Source organism: Henningerozyma blattae, chromosome 6 (genome assembly GCF_000315915.1).
Source record: "Henningerozyma blattae CBS 6284 chromosome 6, complete genome".
Classification (NCBI taxonomy): Eukaryota; Fungi; Ascomycota; class Saccharomycetes; order Saccharomycetales; family Saccharomycetaceae; genus Henningerozyma; species Henningerozyma blattae.
This window is the reverse complement of record NC_020190.1, coordinates 172,917-191,609: the sequence shown is the minus strand read 5'-3', so window position 1 is coordinate 191,609 and position 18,693 is coordinate 172,917. Positions and strand designations below refer to the sequence as shown.

The 18,693-nt window shown below is 31.0% G+C and overlaps 9 protein-coding genes and 1 non-coding gene across 10 annotated transcripts; 2 read left to right on the top strand and 8 right to left on the bottom strand.

The window, feature by feature from the left end:
• Positions 1 to 204: 204 nt before the first annotated feature.
• Positions 205 to 909, bottom strand: GRX6 (glutathione-disulfide reductase GRX6; the record flags this gene model as incomplete). The annotated part of the gene is made up of 1 exon (XM_004181091.1): positions 205 to 909. One exon carries the CDS (start codon positions 907 to 909, stop codon positions 205 to 207), a length of 705 nt encoding a protein of 234 aa, XP_004181139.1.
• An 865-nt stretch (positions 910 to 1,774) lies between these two features.
• MNN2 (alpha-1,2-mannosyltransferase MNN2) lies at positions 1,775 to 3,736 on the bottom strand (the record flags this gene model as incomplete). The annotated part of the gene is made up of 1 exon (XM_004181090.1): positions 1,775 to 3,736. The coding sequence occupies one exon, from the start codon at positions 3,734 to 3,736 to the stop codon at positions 1,775 to 1,777; it is 1,962 nt and encodes a 653-aa protein (XP_004181138.1).
• A 2,071-nt stretch (positions 3,737 to 5,807) lies between these two features.
• Positions 5,808 to 6,299, top strand: TBLA0F00730 (uncharacterized protein; the record flags this gene model as incomplete). Its single annotated transcript, XM_004181089.1, has 1 exon — positions 5,808 to 6,299. One exon carries the CDS (start codon positions 5,808 to 5,810, stop codon positions 6,297 to 6,299), a length of 492 nt encoding a protein of 163 aa, XP_004181137.1.
• A 474-nt stretch (positions 6,300 to 6,773) lies between these two features.
• On the bottom strand, positions 6,774 to 8,723 carry SLX5 (SUMO-targeted ubiquitin ligase complex subunit SLX5; the record flags this gene model as incomplete). The annotated part of the gene is made up of 1 exon (XM_004181088.1): positions 6,774 to 8,723. The coding sequence occupies one exon, from the start codon at positions 8,721 to 8,723 to the stop codon at positions 6,774 to 6,776; it is 1,950 nt and encodes a 649-aa protein (XP_004181136.1).
• A 919-nt stretch (positions 8,724 to 9,642) lies between these two features.
• ERP3 (Erp3p) lies at positions 9,643 to 10,209 on the top strand (the record flags this gene model as incomplete). Its single annotated transcript, XM_004181087.1, has 1 exon — positions 9,643 to 10,209. One exon carries the CDS (start codon positions 9,643 to 9,645, stop codon positions 10,207 to 10,209), a length of 567 nt encoding a protein of 188 aa, XP_004181135.1.
• A 323-nt stretch (positions 10,210 to 10,532) lies between these two features.
• PTC1 (type 2C protein phosphatase PTC1) lies at positions 10,533 to 11,369 on the bottom strand (the record flags this gene model as incomplete). The annotated part of the gene is made up of 1 exon (XM_004181086.1): positions 10,533 to 11,369. The coding sequence occupies one exon, from the start codon at positions 11,367 to 11,369 to the stop codon at positions 10,533 to 10,535; it is 837 nt and encodes a 278-aa protein (XP_004181134.1).
• Positions 11,370 to 12,478: 1,109 nt separating this feature from the next.
• RPT2 (proteasome regulatory particle base subunit RPT2) lies at positions 12,479 to 13,783 on the bottom strand (the record flags this gene model as incomplete). Its single annotated transcript, XM_004181085.1, has 1 exon — positions 12,479 to 13,783. The coding sequence occupies one exon, from the start codon at positions 13,781 to 13,783 to the stop codon at positions 12,479 to 12,481; it is 1,305 nt and encodes a 434-aa protein (XP_004181133.1).
• Positions 13,784 to 14,092: 309 nt separating this feature from the next.
• On the bottom strand, positions 14,093 to 14,174 carry TBLA0Ftrna4S. Its single transcript has one exon. It is a non-coding gene; the product is annotated as a tRNA-Ser (tRNA).
• Positions 14,175 to 15,474: 1,300 nt separating this feature from the next.
• TBLA0F00680 (uncharacterized protein) lies at positions 15,475 to 16,113 on the bottom strand (the record flags this gene model as incomplete). The annotated part of the gene is made up of 1 exon (XM_004181084.1): positions 15,475 to 16,113. The coding sequence occupies one exon, from the start codon at positions 16,111 to 16,113 to the stop codon at positions 15,475 to 15,477; it is 639 nt and encodes a 212-aa protein (XP_004181132.1).
• A 1,127-nt stretch (positions 16,114 to 17,240) lies between these two features.
• On the bottom strand, positions 17,241 to 18,278 carry TBLA0F00670 (uncharacterized protein; the record flags this gene model as incomplete). Its single annotated transcript, XM_004181083.1, has 1 exon — positions 17,241 to 18,278. The coding sequence occupies one exon, from the start codon at positions 18,276 to 18,278 to the stop codon at positions 17,241 to 17,243; it is 1,038 nt and encodes a 345-aa protein (XP_004181131.1).
• Positions 18,279 to 18,693: the final 415 nt, after the last annotated feature.

Genomic DNA, 18,693 nt, shown 5'->3' with positions numbered 1-18,693 from the left:
ATTGGATAGTCTTGTAATTTGCAACTATTCAAATATGCTAGTGACACATTTGTAAAAAAAAAAAATTATACGAAACTAATTTTTTAAACATCTAGAGATTGTCTATTTATATATAATTTAATTCTATGATGTCGTCATATGGTATCAAAATAAAATGCCCAAATATTATATTTTTTTTTATTTTTTTATTGTTTTTTTTTTTTTTTAATTGTTTGATGGTTTTTCAGCTTGTTTTACAGTGAATGTATTATCACTCCAGTCATTCAAAGCTTCTAATAACTTCCCTTCATCGTTCAAAGCAACAATCTCATCTCTACCACCTCTAGAAATACCATTAACAATCATGTTTGGCACAGTAGATCTATCAGTTTTTTTAGCAATATAAGCTTGTAATTCAGCACCATGACTATGTCTATCCAATTCAATGACATAATAGTTTGGTGTGAAAGAGAATTCCTTGGATAACAATTGTTTCAAATTAGAACTAAATGGACAATAGCTCTTTGAGAAGATAATCACTGGCGACAGATCCAAAATCATGGCATATTCTTTAGCAGCATCGAATGTTCCATTCTCATCGTTATTACTAATCTTATTATCAGTAGCAGTTCCTATAGAGCTTGGTAAACCTCCTTGAGTTGTCTTACCGGTATCCAAACCTACCTCTTGCTTGATCTTGTCGAACTGAGCATCGACACCTGCATCGTTACCCTTTTCCGAAGATTTATCTGAAATTTTTCTAGTTTTGTCGTCTTTTATATTATTATTTTTCAAAGCATTAGAATCTGGATGAGTATTGGAATTACCAGTTGATGATACTAATGAATTTGTAATAGAATCTGCATTGAAACTGATCGAGTTTGCATTCTGAATGACAAAAAATACCAGTAGCAGAAGCAGACATGTCATACTTAGCAATCTAATATTTTTTTCTTTAAACTAATACCCATTGTTTAATAATTAATTGAAATGTTTGTTATTAACCTAGCAAAACTTTTTAGAAGAAGTGGAAAAAAAAATTAAATCTTTTTTTGTTCCTATTATTTTATTATTATTTTTTTTTATTACTATATATATAAGGAGGTTTAATATATAAGCTTTCTAAAACAGAAGTTTATGAAAGTGTCTTTTTCCTCTTTTTTTTTAAGCTTTTTTTTTAGATTATTTATTTATTGATAAATATAGTTTAATGATGTATATATTTGGCGTTGTATAATATAATAAATATTAAATTGAAAAATTCCATCATTACGGAACCTCAATCCAATATTGAGAGAAATCAATAAAAAAAGAAAAGAAAAATGATTAATATAGGCCATTTCCTTTTTGTCTCTTTTTTCCACTAAAAAAAAATTCCCGGGTTTACCAACGAAGCGGCTGGCCCAGAAAACTACGTAGCACCCAGTGATTGAAAGAGGAAAGGACAGCACGGCCACAGAAAATGGTGCACGAAATAGATGAGCCCTTTTCAGGAAACGCGTCAGCTGACCAGGATAAATTTTCGCGTCAGGGTTACGTGAAAATAGGCTCGGTGTTAGGGTTAGCCAGGGCTAAACTGAAATTGGGGCTGTGTGGACCTTATACAGAATTTATAAAAAAAAAGAGCATGACTTTAATAGAAGCATTAATGTAATATACACAAAAATAATTGTACAATGGTATATAAGAAGTGGTGAGAGGGTAAAAGGGCGAGAATGTGAGGAGGTGAGGAGGTGAGAAAGGGTGTGGAGTTTGAGGCACCAGCCCAGCGTAAATGTGTTAAGATAGTATATTATTAAGCTGATATTGGACCCTTTAATGCCATTTCATGGGTGTCTGTCAAATATTTCAATCTATCCATGATATAATTACACATGGATTCCCTATTAGATTCTTTACCTTGGAATTTATCTTCCAAATATTTGAATTGGTTTTTCAATACACATAAACTTTGATGGAAGATTTTGAAATTTTCATATTCTAAATCGTAGTGAGTCAAATGTGGTAATTTCAGATATGATCTGAAATGAGATCCGTCTAAAGTTAAATCATTTTCATCCCATAATGTGAATGGATCGAATTTTGGTAAATTGGAATGAACAAACATGATATCTACTTCTTTAATAGGTTGATTAACATTGGAATCATCTCCACTATCAAAATAAGTCTTATAAAAATCATCTGGCGAATAATTATAATCATATTTCATAACTTTCTTTGCACCACCATATTTGATATCTATTTCATTTCTTGCTCTTTCATATCTTTCATAATCTTGAACAAAATCATGTTGTAACATGGCTACACCACGGAATCCCTTATCGTCACTTTGATGATAACCATCAACACCTACTGAGGTTCTAACTTGATAATAACTTAAGCCATAGAAGTTTGCTGCTGCAATGAAAGTTTCTTTATCACCTTCACCAGCAGCTTTTTGAGAAAAGATTGGATAATACCAAGTTGGACCATTGAAATTATAATACAAAGCTAATAACACTGTAGCAATATGCTTTTCTTTATTAATCATTAGTTGACCGGATTCAGTAGAGACATCTGGTAAAGTACCTTCTAGATCATGGAAGGGGACATCTGATAAATCACTGATATCTTCGGTATAAATCTCTACTGGAGTTAAATCATCAAATGTATTACGAACTCTCTTTTTTTCATTAACAGGAACATCAGCAATAGAATAATATACTGGGTTTGTAGTACGTCTCCAGAAATCAGGCCACATCACTAATCCAGTGGAAGTATATGGTTCTTGTTCGAAAATATTATCCAAATCTTTAATAGGGAAATTATCAGCATCAAGCATCAATAAATCATCAAAACTTGATGCAATCATTGCCAAAGATTTAAATTGATAACCTTTAAATTCAAATTCATCGACAAATTCCTTGGGTAAAATATCAGTCATATAAATACATTTAGCATTATATTGTGGTAAAACGTTGTTACAAAAATCAGTTTCACCTTCATCACTTGGTGGAATGAAAACTTCTACTGGTAATGATGTACCTAAATTTCTTAAAGTTCTAATAATTAAAAATGCCAATACTGAAAATTTACCACCACCAACAGTAACAATACCTTTACCGCCATATGCGACTTTTGGTAATACTAAAGAACCAATCTTATCAACATAATCAGCATGACTTTCTTGTAACATCTTGGCAGTTTCATATGGAACTTCTAAACAATTGGATAATTCTTTACTAGTCAATTTATACCATTCTTTATAATTATCTGGTCTAGTACCAACATCTCCTTTCAATTGACATTCTAATTTATAAACTCGATCACTTTTGCCTGGAATAGTGGTATTTTTTAAAATATTAAAGATATCTTGATAAAATTTATAAACTTTTTGTTTTCTAGTGGCTTCATCATCTTCTTGTGTTTTGATATTAGATTTGGAAGAACTAGATCCTGAATTGGATTTAGGATTGGAAAGCTTGGAATTCGAATTAATATTATTGTTATTGTTTGCAGTAGATGTTACAGTAGCCATATGATTAACATTCGAAGAATCCTCAGATATGATCTCTGCCGTTAATGGGGGTTTTTCATTATTAGAATTTACTATTTCCGGTGATAGATTAATATAACTTTGTAAACGTTGTGTATAATCAGATACTGAAACAGAAACAGCATCATCCAAATAATTATTAGTTGCAATGAATAAACCAGTAAGAACAATTACTGCAGAGATAAGTTTCAGCAGCTTGAAAAATCTTCTTGTGAGAATCATTGTGCAATATATATTGTTGAAATTATATTATATTATTAAATTCTTCTCTCACGATATGATTTATTTGATTTCAAAAACTTCTAAAATGTTGTTATCGATAAACTCGAATTGATCTGAATTGGATTAATTCACGGATGATCTATTAATGTATGGCGATAATGCTATTACTTTTTTTTTTCTTTCTTTCTTAAAAAGAAGAAAATAACAACCTTTTATCTCTATTATTTATTTATCTTTATTTATTTATTTTTATTTTTTTTATTATTCTATTTTGATAATAATAATAATAATAATAATAATAATAATAATAATAATAATAATAATAATAATAATAATAATAATAATAATAATAATAATTAATAAATGAAAGGATATATATTGTAATCTTGAAAATCCCGTCAGTTTTGTCACTAAAGTATTTCCCAAATAAAAAAAAAAATATTTTTCTACGCGAGTAGAACGTAAAAATTCCTATTCCGGTGGTTTGGCAATTCTCCTAGGAACAGTAACAACCCTACTCATAACAAAACTGTGCCCAGAAAAGTTAGGGTTGGCGTTAAACTTTACAGCAATGCTAATGAATAACGACTATCTTATTCACTATTGGAAGGTATATATTTGTAGCTGTTATTGCTAGAAGTGGTCAGTCCATTAGGGACCTGTTTGAATAAGCCGTTTATAATGATATGTAATTATCGTATTCTAGTTCTAACGTATTAAATTCTCCGTCAAATAAAGGGAAAAAATAATATATTACCAAACAAGAAAAGTATAATGGAATTATCAAAATATATGCGATATAGAGAAATGTATTTGAATATCGATTATCTCACCTATTAATTATTTATGAAACAACATATCCTGGTCCATGATAATTCTTACTGAATGCGGAATCCATTTTATCCTAATAGGTGTTATCTATTACCCTTCTAAAAGGGGTATATAGCATAAGATACCCTTAAGTTCCAGGTATTTTCACAAACGATTACTTTCCATTCATTCATTATCAAGAAATTTAATCACACTAGTTTTCTATTTACTGACACTTTTTGAAATTAAGAAAAAAGCCAAAAAAAAAAAGAAATAAACAAGGTTAATGGTTTAATGCTCAAGGCTTGAAAAAAATTCATAGTTATATAAATAGACAGAACATCTTAAGAACCTAGTTACTTGGCAAACTTGAAACCGAAATATCGGCTATTAACAGTTCTCAAAAGTATCGTGTATACTGACCGGAGTCCATTTTAATCCTTGTTATTTTTTATTAGAATTATACCTAAATTGGAGACCTTCTAAGAGAATCCGTCTTCTGACTAAAAAGCCCCCTATTCTAAACAGTGCCTTTTTACTAAAAAAATAAAAGTAAAAAATAGAAATAGAAATAGAAATAATTCTTCTTGTATGGGGTTATTGTTGATGGCTATGTATTTAATCGACACCATCGTTTTGATTGATATGAATGCATTAAACTAAGTCTAAGGGGATAAACCTTATAGGTTTGAGGAAATATAATATTAGTACGATTTCTTGAATGAAGAAAGCTTCTCTAGTTAAGCAAGTAGATCTAGAGTTGTATTACTATTTTCCTAACCTTAATGAGTTCCTTTTAGGCTCTTTTTTTTTTATTCCAGTATTACTCTTTTTAACCAGCAATTGTGAGAATTTTCTGGCGATGCCATTTGCATATATTTATAATTTACAGTTATTTACTTGTTATTACAAGTGATACCAACCTTGCATATGCGCCATCCCTGTATATAAATATATATAAATACATTGTAGATACATATAGCCTGTCAGTTTTTAGTTGGAAAGAAACTGCTATCCATACCCCATTGGTGCTAAATTCTTGTCCTTAATTATCCCTTTTATAATTTCTTTTTCATTCTTTGATAGAATTTATTGGATACCCATTTATTTTATTCTTATTTTTTCTTCATATCTAATTAATTAACCATTAATAAAACATTAATAAAACATTTCAAGTATTTCTAAATAATAAATATACAATTTATTAAAGACAACAGCATCCAACTAACCCAACTTTAATCTAGTAAACCTAAAATTAAATATGTCAACAGCAGCCGTAGGGTCGAGTTCAAAAGCTGCCGCAAAGACAACAACTCCAGGTTTCACTAATGAAAAATCCTTATACAACCCAGATGGGACTTTAAAGAAGAAATCAAATAAAAAATCAAGTGAAAAATCTAAGAAAACCACTGAAGTCCCAGTAAAAGGTCATCTTCACACGCCACACAATAAACCACTGTCACAAAATCAATATTACCAAGGTACTCAGGAAAATACAACAACTTCAACTTCACAAACTCAAGAAAGAATAAGAATACAAGGTCAAACTGCTTACTACGAACAACCTCCTCCACAATATTATGCTGCTCAGGGTCCTCAAGCGATTCCTCAAATGGGAACACCGCAAGCACATGCTGCCGGTCAACCAATTTATGTTCAACAACCTCCTCTGGAAAAGAAAAATCAAGAATGTATGATGGGATTTCTCACTGCATTATGCGTCTTCTTAGGTATCTTTTTATTATTCATTTAGTTTTTAAACGAATCAAAAGAAAAAAATTATTAATGAATAACTAACTATAAATTAACTAGTTTGTAGTGGACTATCATCTTTGACCATACCCGCTGATCCGAGAAGAACGTGAACTGTATGATAGGTTTAATAGGTTTAAAATTACTATTATTGTTTCCCTCAAAATCATATAATAGAATAATAGATTAAACTATCAGATACAGGTAGAATAACGGATATCGAACTTTTTATGAATCACATCACCCGCTTGCTTTAATGTACAGCAATGGCTAATATATTCATTTTCATTCATTACTCTAATCTTTGCAAATAAAAAAACAAACAAACTTGCACATCTAAGCATTTATTTTATTATATATTCAAATGTCCAATATCATACTGATTTTATTATTACATATGCAGTATATATATCAACTGTATTACGATCCAAATGAAGTCGTTAACTCTCTTTTATAATACGTTATAAACATTCAATTAAAAGTATACTTCTCTCATCTGTCCTTTTCTTCTTAATTTCCCTGTACAATCTGTTGCAGGACATGTCTTGGGTCCATATATATCAGGATTTTCGGGTCCTACCAATTCTTTTAATTTCTGCTTCGAAATTTTACCACTTTCTTTGGCATGATTGATCCTACGAACACATCTACCACAGAATGAGTGACCACATGATGCGACATATGTTCGCCTTGATAAATCTCTATCAATATCCCCAGGAGCCGATAAAGCATTATATGGACATGGAATATTATATTTCTTTACTAAACTATCAAAAGATACTTTACTTTCCTCAGGTGTAATACCTCTAAAGGAGTCTGGTATACCAACCCCCAATTCAACACCACATAGACAACAGACTGGTAATTCTTCATATTCTTCTGCAAGAAATTCATCAGTAACAATTTCTCTTTTACTATCATCTCCATCAATTGATATAATTTTTTTCGGTACAAGACTAAATGATGCGCTGAAGCCTTTAGGTAAATATTTTGCTTTATTTTCAAAATCTTCCTGTTGCTTTTTAGTTTTTTTCATTAATTGCTTAACTTTACTATCACGTTCATTTGCTTCACGTTCTTCTATCATTCTAATAATATTTTGGGTAGTTGCTTCCTCATCACTTTCGGTACCACCATATGGGAAATCACCACCTAAACCCATAATAGAGTGAAGAAATCCTTGAACAAATCTTGTATGTGCAGGCATATTTCTCATTGGAGTGCTAGAGGCTGTTCTTGCTGAATTATCTCTACTGGAATTCATTCTATTTATCATCCAGTTTTGAGTTAAATTCCCACGATATAGAGTAAAAATATCAATCAAATCAGTACGATTATCTTCTAAAGTAATTGGTGCAGTGGATTGCATTAAAGCTAAAAATTCATTTAGGGTAGTTGCATGATCAAATATACTTCTTACATCAGGAGGGTATGCATTTATTCTTCTTCGGAGTTCAGCCATAATTGGTGATTCATTTCTACTCTGTTCTTGACGTAAGATTTGTTGTTGCCTTCTTTGCTGCATCATTCTTTGCCTTACGGCATTCCGTTCTCTATTCTGTATTCTTTGTAGCCTAGCTGGTGTATAATCATCATCGTATGAATCACTATCTGATCCATTACGTGAAGCATCTTCATCCGAATTGAAAAATAGTTGTCGAACGCTATTATAACGTCTTGCTAGCATTCCTCTACGAGAATCCGGTACACCACCTTGCCAGCCAAACGAAGACCTTACCGGTCTATCGGTTGGTGCAGCATTTATTTGAATAGAACGATTTCCAGGAAGAGTTAAAGTAACAGTGGGAGCACTTGTTCTTTCTTGAACAATTACCAAATCATCAGCCCCATTCCCATCATCAATAACATCAGCATTATCATTATCACCATCAACAATTAAAGTTCTTGAATGTCCATAATTATTATTGGAACTATATTCAGCTTCATTATCCAGATCTACATATTCAGTGCTTGGATTTAATGGACCACTTGGGTCTACAGGTGCAATTATTTCATTAGTAATTATAATATCATCATCGTCATCATCATCTGCGTTATTATCAGGAGCATTGTTGTGATGACCAACTTCGAAAGTTTGTGTCGGAAGAGTACCTCTCGGTATGCTTGTAGTTGGAGTATTGCCTCTATCTAAAGTTGCAGATAAGCTTGAATGGTTATTACGTTCATTAATATTATCATATATTCTTGCAAATCTATGAAATTCATCTCTTGGTTGAGACCAAGGCACATTTCTATTCTTATCTATAGCATCTTCTTCTGCATCACTCTCTATTACTATTACATCATTATGTCCATCATGACCATTTCTACTGTTCGCATTATTTATAGAATTATTATTAGTGGTTATAGCAGACTGTTGTATTGCACTCGGAATAGATTCTCTTTGATTATCAGAAGGTTGCATCTTTAATGAGGAAATGATATTTTTAACTTCTAAAATATATTTAATAATAGCTTGGTAGCAACCACCTTTATACCAGATGATCTGGCTAATTATATTGAAATCAAATATCAGATAAGCTTAATTAAACTTTTTTTTTTCAAGTTTATATGTAATAGGGTTTGCTACACAAATAACGAATATATATTTGTAAATGTGAAATGTCTATTACTTCAATTCAATTAATAAAATATGATAAACGAAATCCGATCACGTGAAAACGACGCTAATTGGAAAGGTGTGACATAAAAATTAAAAAGATTTCAAACAGAACTACAATAGAGCGTAAGGCTTTAAAATGACAAAAAATAAGTTATTAATGTTTCTTTTTGCTTGTTACTTTCACTTAGTTTTATATTTCAATTTTGCTATTCCCTCCTCCTGAATTCATAAACCAGAAAAGTGTATAAAATCACTATTAACTTAAATTGAAACTCTTCGAAAGAATACTTATTTTAGAGCTTAAAATCCAGATTAATAACAGTATTATATTTTTCTATATACTCTCTTAGATATGATCTTTCAATAGTTTTGTTTTATTTTCATTTTACCCTATGAGAGAGTATTTTGATTGACACGAAATCCCGCCAATTCTAAAACACAAGTCGCGTCCCAGGAAAAATATTGAAATTGTAAATAACAATAAAAGTAATAAAGAATTTAGAGATTGATAAAACAATCAAATAGATAGCGGTTGCTTTAAAAATCTAATTAGAAGAATTCAAAGAATTGGCAATACTACATACTACTATACTAGCCTATAGATTAAGATGCGTTTTCTCAAAACATTAGGAAGTTTATGTTTATATCTAACTCAATTCAATCAAGCCATTGGCTCCCCAATGAGCTTTGAAATTGAAAAAATAAAAAAGAATGTATCTATATGTTAACTCCTGATACTAGTTGTACAGTATCATATTATTTTGGTGTTCAATATAGTATGAATGATGATTATAAAATTGATTATGAAATTTATGGTCCCGATGATCCATACAGACCATTCATTTCTAGAAATCAAGAACAACAAGGTGAATGGGAATTTTTAGCAGAACATAAAGGTGAATATGCATTTTGTTTCTATGGTGGTAGACAACATGATAAAATTGTAGAGATAGATATCCAATATACTTGTGAAGTTGATCAAGATGCTAGAAGACAAAGACGTGATCAAAGAAAACAACAAAGAAATTTAGATGATGATGAAACAGAAGAATTGCAAAGATCATTAGAAGATAAAGTTGATTCAATAGAGAGACAATTGTATATTCTGGAGAAAAACTTATCATATTATAAAAGTAGAAATAGCAGAAACAACAGTACTGTTGAATCAACGGTGAGCAGAATCCAATGGTTTTCATTTTACGGGATTTTATTAATTTGTGGTATGAGTTTTGCTCAAATCACTTTATTACAATTTTTATTCAAACAATCTAGAAGCAATGCTGTTTAAATTATCGATATATTACCACCAAACACAATTATAGCAATTAGTTTCATTAATATTATATAAAAGTTTTTTATTAGGAAAAAAAAATTTCAAAACTAATCAACTCCCTCCCCCCTTAAGATGCTAAAAATATTCTTCTTGACAAACGTGATAAGATCTCACTATATCTTTTATTAAATAAAAACAACACTGAATTATTATATTATATAGGTAGCTATTGTTATATGCATAGGATGAACTTCTTGACAGTAACTTTGAAGTGAGATTAAAATTATATATTTTGATTTGATTAATAATTGGTTGTAATTTAATTTTACAAATGTCTATTATAGGAAAACTACCATTACTGTAACATTATCAGTAGTTCCTTTTTCTAATGCCATTCTAACTAATATTTTAGCGGCTTCATTAGGGTCGTTAATATCTTTAATCATTTCACATGCTTCTTGATCTTCAATAACGTCCCATAACCCATCACATGCAATAATTAAAAACTCATCTTGGTCGGTTATCTCAACGCTTGTTGTGAAGGGTGTCGCTACTACGAGGCTATCAAAAAACTTATCACCTAATGAACGTGTAACTGCTAACATACCATTCACTCTACTTTTCATAATTAAACCACCGGCACTTTCAATTCTTTCCATCTCTAATTGATCTGACGCCTTATGATCATATGTTAATCTAATACTACTACCATTTCTAAACAATACTATTCGAGTGTCACCGACATTTGCTGTATATAATTTACGTTTATGTTGTGTGAGATTGATATTATCTACTGATATATCATCAGGAACTTCCCAACGAAGAACACATACTGCTGCTGTACATCCACTACTGCCAGTCAATTCTGAATTAATATGTTTATCAATCGTTACAAACGATTCGTTTAAAACATCTCTTATATCTCTTGTTTCGTCGTCTAGTATTTTTTCTTCAATTACTGTATGCAAATGTGACCCACACCATTTGGAGGCCTGAATACCAGCATGCCCATCAAATACAGCAAAGTAGCCCCAGTCTAATCTAGATGCAAAATTCTTTACAAAAGTATGCACATCTTCCATCGTTCGACGAAATCGTGCATTTTTATTTTCTGCAACCCCAACTTTATATGTTAGCTCATTATCTTTGTTGACTTCCTTCTTATGATCTACCATTACAATATTTACTAGTTATAAGATGTAATTGCAATATATTTGTCGTATTTTATTTCTCAATCTGTTTAATTTTTTTTTTTTTTTTTTTTTTGAAATTTTTAATACCTTGTTACTACAATTAAGTTAAAAAAGAATTGTCTTCTTGGCAATTTATAATAAAAGTCTAATATACAATAGTACCAATCGTTTCTAAGAATAGAGTTTTCTTCCTAAATTATATTTTAATGGTTATTATGTCTTTTTTTTGGGTTTTCTTAATTATATTGAAAAAAAAAATAGTATAATATCGCAAATAATGTGGAGCAGCAAAGTAACCGAAATTTATCGATCTAAAAACGGTAAAATGAATAAAAATATAGAAAAAAAAAAAAAAAAAAATCTAATAATAAATAATAATAATAAAGAAAAATAAAGAAAATAATGCAGTATATATATTAGTAGTTAATAATAATAGCTAATAGGTAATACTCCAAGATATGATCACTTATTAGCAAATTGGTAATTAAATAAAATTGATATGCCCTTATATCGATGAAAAAGACGAATACACTTAACACTTTGATATGACTTTCTTTAAATGTTCTTGCTCTGTTTCTATTGTTTTTTAACAGATTAGATATTTTATGGTTAATCAGAAGTAGATGTATATGATTACGACTCTTATTGTACTTTTTTTCAAAAATAAAATAAAAAAAACTGGTTAGTCAAATTGTCCTTCCAGCTTCATAGCCATCAATGGCTTTTTTTTTTCTTTTTCAGTATTTAGCAAATGCTTATTTTTAGTGGCCTTACGTTACGTAGTTTTTTTTCCCAGTTCATCGGAAATCTGCATACCTCAAATTGACGTTCACGTGATACGGAACTATTACGGTAATTGCTATATTTAGAAGCAGAAGCAGAAGTAGAAACATAAACAGAAGTATAAATATAAATATAAATAAACTTCCTTATGCCAAAAGTTACTTTTGATTAAAGTTGCTATTCAATTAGCACAGTTGGGATCATGGATGCTCATCGAATAATGCTTACATGCTGAGAATATATATCTATATGCATTCCAGTACTTAAAATGTTAAAGAGCTTGGTCAGTGGAAAAAGTAGATGCATGCTTACAAATATAAACCTTCCAAGTTTTCTTCAATCTTGTTCTTCAAGACACGCTCTTTACCTTGTTCGAAGTCCTTTGCAGTAACTTGCATTCTTCTTTCTCTAAGAGCCAGTAACCCAGCTTCTGTACACATGGCTTGAATATCGGCACCTGATAGATCATCTTTAGAGGTGACCAATTCATCCAAACTGACATCTTCACTTAAACTCATCTTAGAAGTGTGAATAGCAAGAATTTTACGTTTGGTTGATAAATCTGGGTTTTCGAATAGAATTTTACGATCGATTCTACCAGGTCTAATTAAGGCCGGATCTAAACTTTCTATCTTATTAGTTGCCATTATAACTTTAACATCACTTGTATCATCGAAACCATCTAGTTGATTTAATAGTTCCAGCATTGTTCTTTGAATTTCTCTTTCACCACCACTATTTGAATCATATCTCTTAGTACCAATTGCATCGATTTCATCAATAAATACAATACTTGGAGCATTTTCACCTGCTACTTTAAAGATTTGTCTAACTAATCTTGGACCATCACCTAAATATTTCTGAATTAATTCTGAACCAACAATTCTTAAAAATGTGGCAGATGTTTGATTCGCCACAGCTTTGGCTAATAAAGTTTTACCTGTACCTGGTGCACCGTATAAGATAACACCCTTTGGTGGTTTAATACCCATTTCTTCGTATAATTCTGGATGAGTTAATGGTAGTTCGACAGCTTCTTTGATTTCTTGGATTTGTGATTCTAAACCACCAATGTCACTATATGTTTCAGTTGGAGATTTGTCCATTTTCATAACAGAAACCATTGGATCAGCATCGTCTTGTAATACACCAACAATAGACATTGTCTTATGATGTAATAAAACAGAACAACCAGGTTCTAATAATTCTTTGTCAACAAAGGACAAAATTGAAACATAATAGTCAGGCATTGTTGGACTGGTAACAATTGCATGATCATCATCAATAATTTCTTCCAATACACCAATACTTAATGGATTTCCTCTAATTTCCTGTAATTGCTTCTTTTCTTCCTCCTGCTTTTTTTCAAATGGTTTTAATATTTCAGAATTTATAACATATTCTTCTTCTAATAATAAATGATCCTTAATTCTTTCCATTCTAAGTAACTTTAATTTACAACGAGTATTAGGATAGATATTAGGTAATTTTTCTGCCGTAGCTGGTCCACTGGTTCTCTTTTTTCTACCAAACTTCGATTGAACTGGTGGTTCATATTTTGGTTTTTGATTACCTTTCTTTTGTTTCTTATTTTGTGAAGGCCCTTGTCCCATTCTGTATTATATTATTATTACTATTATTATTATTTTTCTCTCGAAGATAACTAGTATTCAGTTCTAATAGATAGTTATGTGTTTGCCCTTATATATAAACAATATTATAATTATTATTATTATTTGAAAATAAATTGTTTTACTAAGATGAAATTTAATATCTAAAATTTATACATTTATCTATTAATTTGAATACCTTTATTTTTGCCACTGATACCTGGTAAAGAACTAAAAAAAAAAAAAGAAACTAAAAAAACTAAACCTGAAGAGGATATATATCACGTGATTTATCTTTTTGTGAGAAAAATTCGACAACTACAGGATTCGAACCTGTGCGGGCAGAGCCCAAGAGATTTCTAATCTATCGCCTTAACCACTCGGCCAAGTTGCCTCAATTTTCGTTACTTTATTTATTTATAAGAACAATAAATCTGCTTCAATTGATATGGTAACATCTGGTATGCATTTACTGGAAGTTGAGAGAAGCTGACATTATTTAATGATGATATTCTTGATTAAATATTGGATTTTCTGGAGAATAAAATAATTATTTTCCAGCAACATTAGCATCAATATGGGCTATTCTTCGGTATGTTTCAATACACAATATGTATAGGTATAGCATTCTCTAGGTGTTCAGGCTTGTATATAAACTGATTTTACTTATTTATTGGTCATAATATAGTTCATAGTCCTGTATATATTATACATAAAGGAATCAAGCTTATTCTGATCTAAATACAATCCGAAATACCACATAATTTTTTTTTCTTTAAAAGTTTGTTGCAAGTAGATTAAATAATCTGTTAAAAATGAAGTTCTGACTGTTTTGATAGCTAAATTTGTAAAAACATTATTAATAGATATCTAATAAAATCTTTATTGTATAATAAATATTACAGTGACTAATACATTAGTTTAGTCCTTATAGTAATATGACATGAAAATGTTCTTAGCTTCACGTTATTATTATAAACACCGACCTATCACTAGTTTCAAAGATATCCTCCCTCATGTTAATTTTTTTATTTTAAAACTAGTAGTAAACCATTGAAAAGGTATCTTTAAAAAAAATGATTTTGTTTTACTTTGACGATTTAAAATGTACACTCAATTTCGTTTCAAATCCATTTGCTACCTATTTAAAACCGAAAATTATAGTGTTGTTATCTTCTTGTACTATACTCTGGTTTTAGATATAGAAAACTCAATGCTTTTTAAAAAATATTATGTTGAATATATCAAAATACTTCAATTAACTTTACTTTATTTAACATTTAGTTTCTACTTGAATAAAATATTTCAATTTTGTAGATAAAAAAGTACTAAAAAGAAAATATTCAAAAAATGTATGAAAACTTAATGACTTTTTTTAAAGCAATTATAGTATCACTAAAAGAAATCTAGTAAGAGTATTATTTACAGTATAGAAACAACTTCAGTATTGATGCTTAATTATTTACACTACTAGCTATGAAATGATCTACTGGATTAGAGGGTTTGGCTTGTATGGTTCTTCCAAGTAAGCGTACTCTTCGTCAGTCAATTTAACGGATAGAGCATCTACAGCTACATCTACTCTTTTAATTGAATTTAAACCTAAAATAGGAATTGTTCCTTTACTCAATATCCAAGAAGTCGCTATTTCTGCCATTGAAACATTATACTTCTTGGAGAGTTTCTTAACACGATTAATAATTTCGATCTCGAAATCTTGATATTGATTTAAACCGCGGCTTATTAAAGTACCGTCTGAATCTTGTTGATTTTACATTCACTGGCCTGGTTAATAAACCTCTTTGTAATGGAGACCAAGGAGTCAAAGTAATCCCATGCTTCTTAACAAATGGAATCATTTCTCTTTCTTCTTCTCTGTATAATAAGTTGTAACAATCTTGCATGTTAACAAACTTAGACCAACCATTTTTCTCAGCAATAAATTGATATTCTGCAAATTCAGTTGCTAACATGGAGGAAGCACCAATGTATCTTGTTAATCCTTCTTGTACAACATCATTCAAAGCCCTCATTGTCTCCTCTATTGGTGTATCTGGATCTGCTCTATGGATTTGGTACACATCAATATAAGTACCTAATCTTCGAACAGAATTTTTACATGCATCTATGATATGTTTTCTAGATAAACCTTTTTGATTAGCAAAGTGAAGCTTCTCGTCTTCAGTAAATGGGTTAACACCTGGCCTAAAAGCAGGAACGGTATCATCAACAGGGTTATATACTTTAGACAAAATTACAACAGTTTCTCTTGGGATCTTATATTCTTTCAAGAATTCACCTAAGATGAGTTCACTTCGGCCATTACTATACATATCAGCTGTATCAAAAGTTCTTAAACCAATATCATAACAATGCTTTAAAATGTCAAAGATTTCCTTTTTATCTTCAAGAACTCATTCACGCCATTGCTTTTTCCCGTAACTCATACAGCCAACGATAATAGGGCATACTTTTAAACCAGTATTACCAAACTTTATGGATTGAACTAATACCATATTACTCTTTTTTTTAATTTTCGAATGTCCTAGCGGTTTATTTTATTTTTTAAGGCTTGGCAAAATATATAGGGATTAAATTAGAAGAGAATAAACAATCATCATCTTTCTTATATATAATTAGGTGCTAAAGCACATGCTGGGACTGATTGAAGGTTTTGCAACCAGGTATTTAATGGTTGAAGGATAAAAATTAACACACAGATAACAATGGGTTACCCAAAAAAGTCCTTTGTCTCTTTGCCCTTTTAAGTCCCACTAGATCTTTTCACGTTCCTTGGTCATGTCCGTCAAAATGGGTTTGCTACTAATATCAAAACTCCGCCTTTCTTCCGCTTACATATTCCGTAGCTTTTCCCTTATGATAAGAGCCTTCAAATATTTGCAACTGCCAAAAAAATACAAAATTACTTGCTAATACAAGATTACATCACGCTACTGTTAGTTGTTTATTAATTGAAAATCTAAATTTCTTTTAATATGGGCTACTCAAATTGAACTAAAGATTTAGGCAGGGCTTTATTCTTTTAAACTTGTAATATATCTGGTCGTATAACCAATAGTTTTTGAATAATATTAGAATTTTTATTCAAAAATAATTATAAACCTGCTTTATACTATCTTAATCATAGATTATTTATCAAGTTGGGAAAGGAAAAGGAAAAAATATTGTAAATAATGTTATATTGATAGACATTGCACTTATTTCTTGACCAGTAGATGGGCTTTCCAGTAATATTCGAAGTAGAATAGCGAAATTTAATAGTATGATTTTGATTAAATTTTTATAGAATATACAGAGTTTTTATAAAATGTTTAAAAATAAATGAGAAAAGAACTAGTATACAATCATCGTGGGATGCGTGAAAAGACAATTGAATGCAAAATTATGGTTATGACATGAAAAACAGAAAAAGAGTACAAAAAGAATCACTGTGTTATGCTTAACAGTTAACCAATTCAACTGCTTGCAAGTAAACTTTGTGACATTGTTCACCTTGAGTTTCATCGTATAAGTTGTAGAAGTTACCAGATAAACATTGGTAGAAGACATCGTTGGAACCAATGGCCAAGTTACCCTTTGGAGTGATAGACCAACCAGCAGCGTAGATAGCACCAGCTTGTGGTGGTGGACCATCAAATTGGAATTGTCTGTTAGCAACAATAGAACCGACTCTACCCTTAGCGTCGGTTAAGATACCATCCTTTAATGTCATAGTTAAAGTGCCATTGTTCTTACAAGCTTGAGCTTCGAAGAAGGCATCTTCTGATGATTGAGAGGAAGAAGTAGAAGCGGTAGAAGTTGTAGATTCAGCTTCAGTGGCAGTAGCAGAGAAAGATTTACCATCTAAAGTGGTAGTCTTTCTGGTGGTAGCTTGAACTTGACCGTCACCTATTTGAGAAACAGCAGCAGCAGTAGACTTTGGAGCTTCAGTGTTGGTAGTGGCTTGGATTTGACCATCACCAATTTGAGAGACAGCAGCAGCAGTTGATTTTGGAGCTTCAGTGTTGGTAGTGGCTTGGATTTGACCATCACCAATTTGAGAAACAGCAGCGGCGGTTTGCTTTGGAACAATAGTGTTAGTAGTGGCTTGAATTTGACCATCACCAATTTGAGAAACAGCAGCGGCAGTTTGTTTTGGAGCTTCAGTTTTGGTAGTGGCTTGAATTTGACCGTCACCGATTTGAGAGACAGCAGCAGCAGTTTGTTTTGGAGCAACGGTAGAGGTGGTAGTAGTAGCAGCTTGGATTTGACCATCACCAATTTGAGAAACAGCATCTCTCTTAGCCTTGGCAGCTGAAGAGGAGATAGCTGAAGTAGCCAATGGGATAACAGCAATACCAAAAGAACCGGTGTAATCAGTCATGGCACCAGAATAAGTGGCACTTGGAGTTAAGGTAGACCATGGTTCATTTGGCTTGTAAGCAGCTAAGGTGGTAGAAGCTAAGGCAGCAACAGTTAGAGTTTGTTTGTATTGCATTTTTCTGAATGACGAGTTGTGAGAATGTTAGAATATATAGTTGTTATCTTTTGTTGATGATTTCTTGAGAATTGACACAACAAATACATTCATTATCAAGAAAGCATTGCAGTATTTATATGAATAATTCAAGATAAGAAAACTAGTCTTTATTTCGTATTTTTTTAATCTTGATCTTGATCTAGATCAATAAACATCTAATTATTATTAAACACCATCCATCGCATTTTTTTTTATTGACATGTAAATAAAGGGAGCTATTTTTAAACCAGCTATTATTAACCAGCCTAAAATTAAATACGCGAATTTAAGCGAAAAAGGAAATTCCCGATGACGTATTCAGATTTTCTTAAAATCGGTAAAATGTATATATCAAAAATTGATCGATCTTAAGTGATCTGGAAGATTGTAAGCC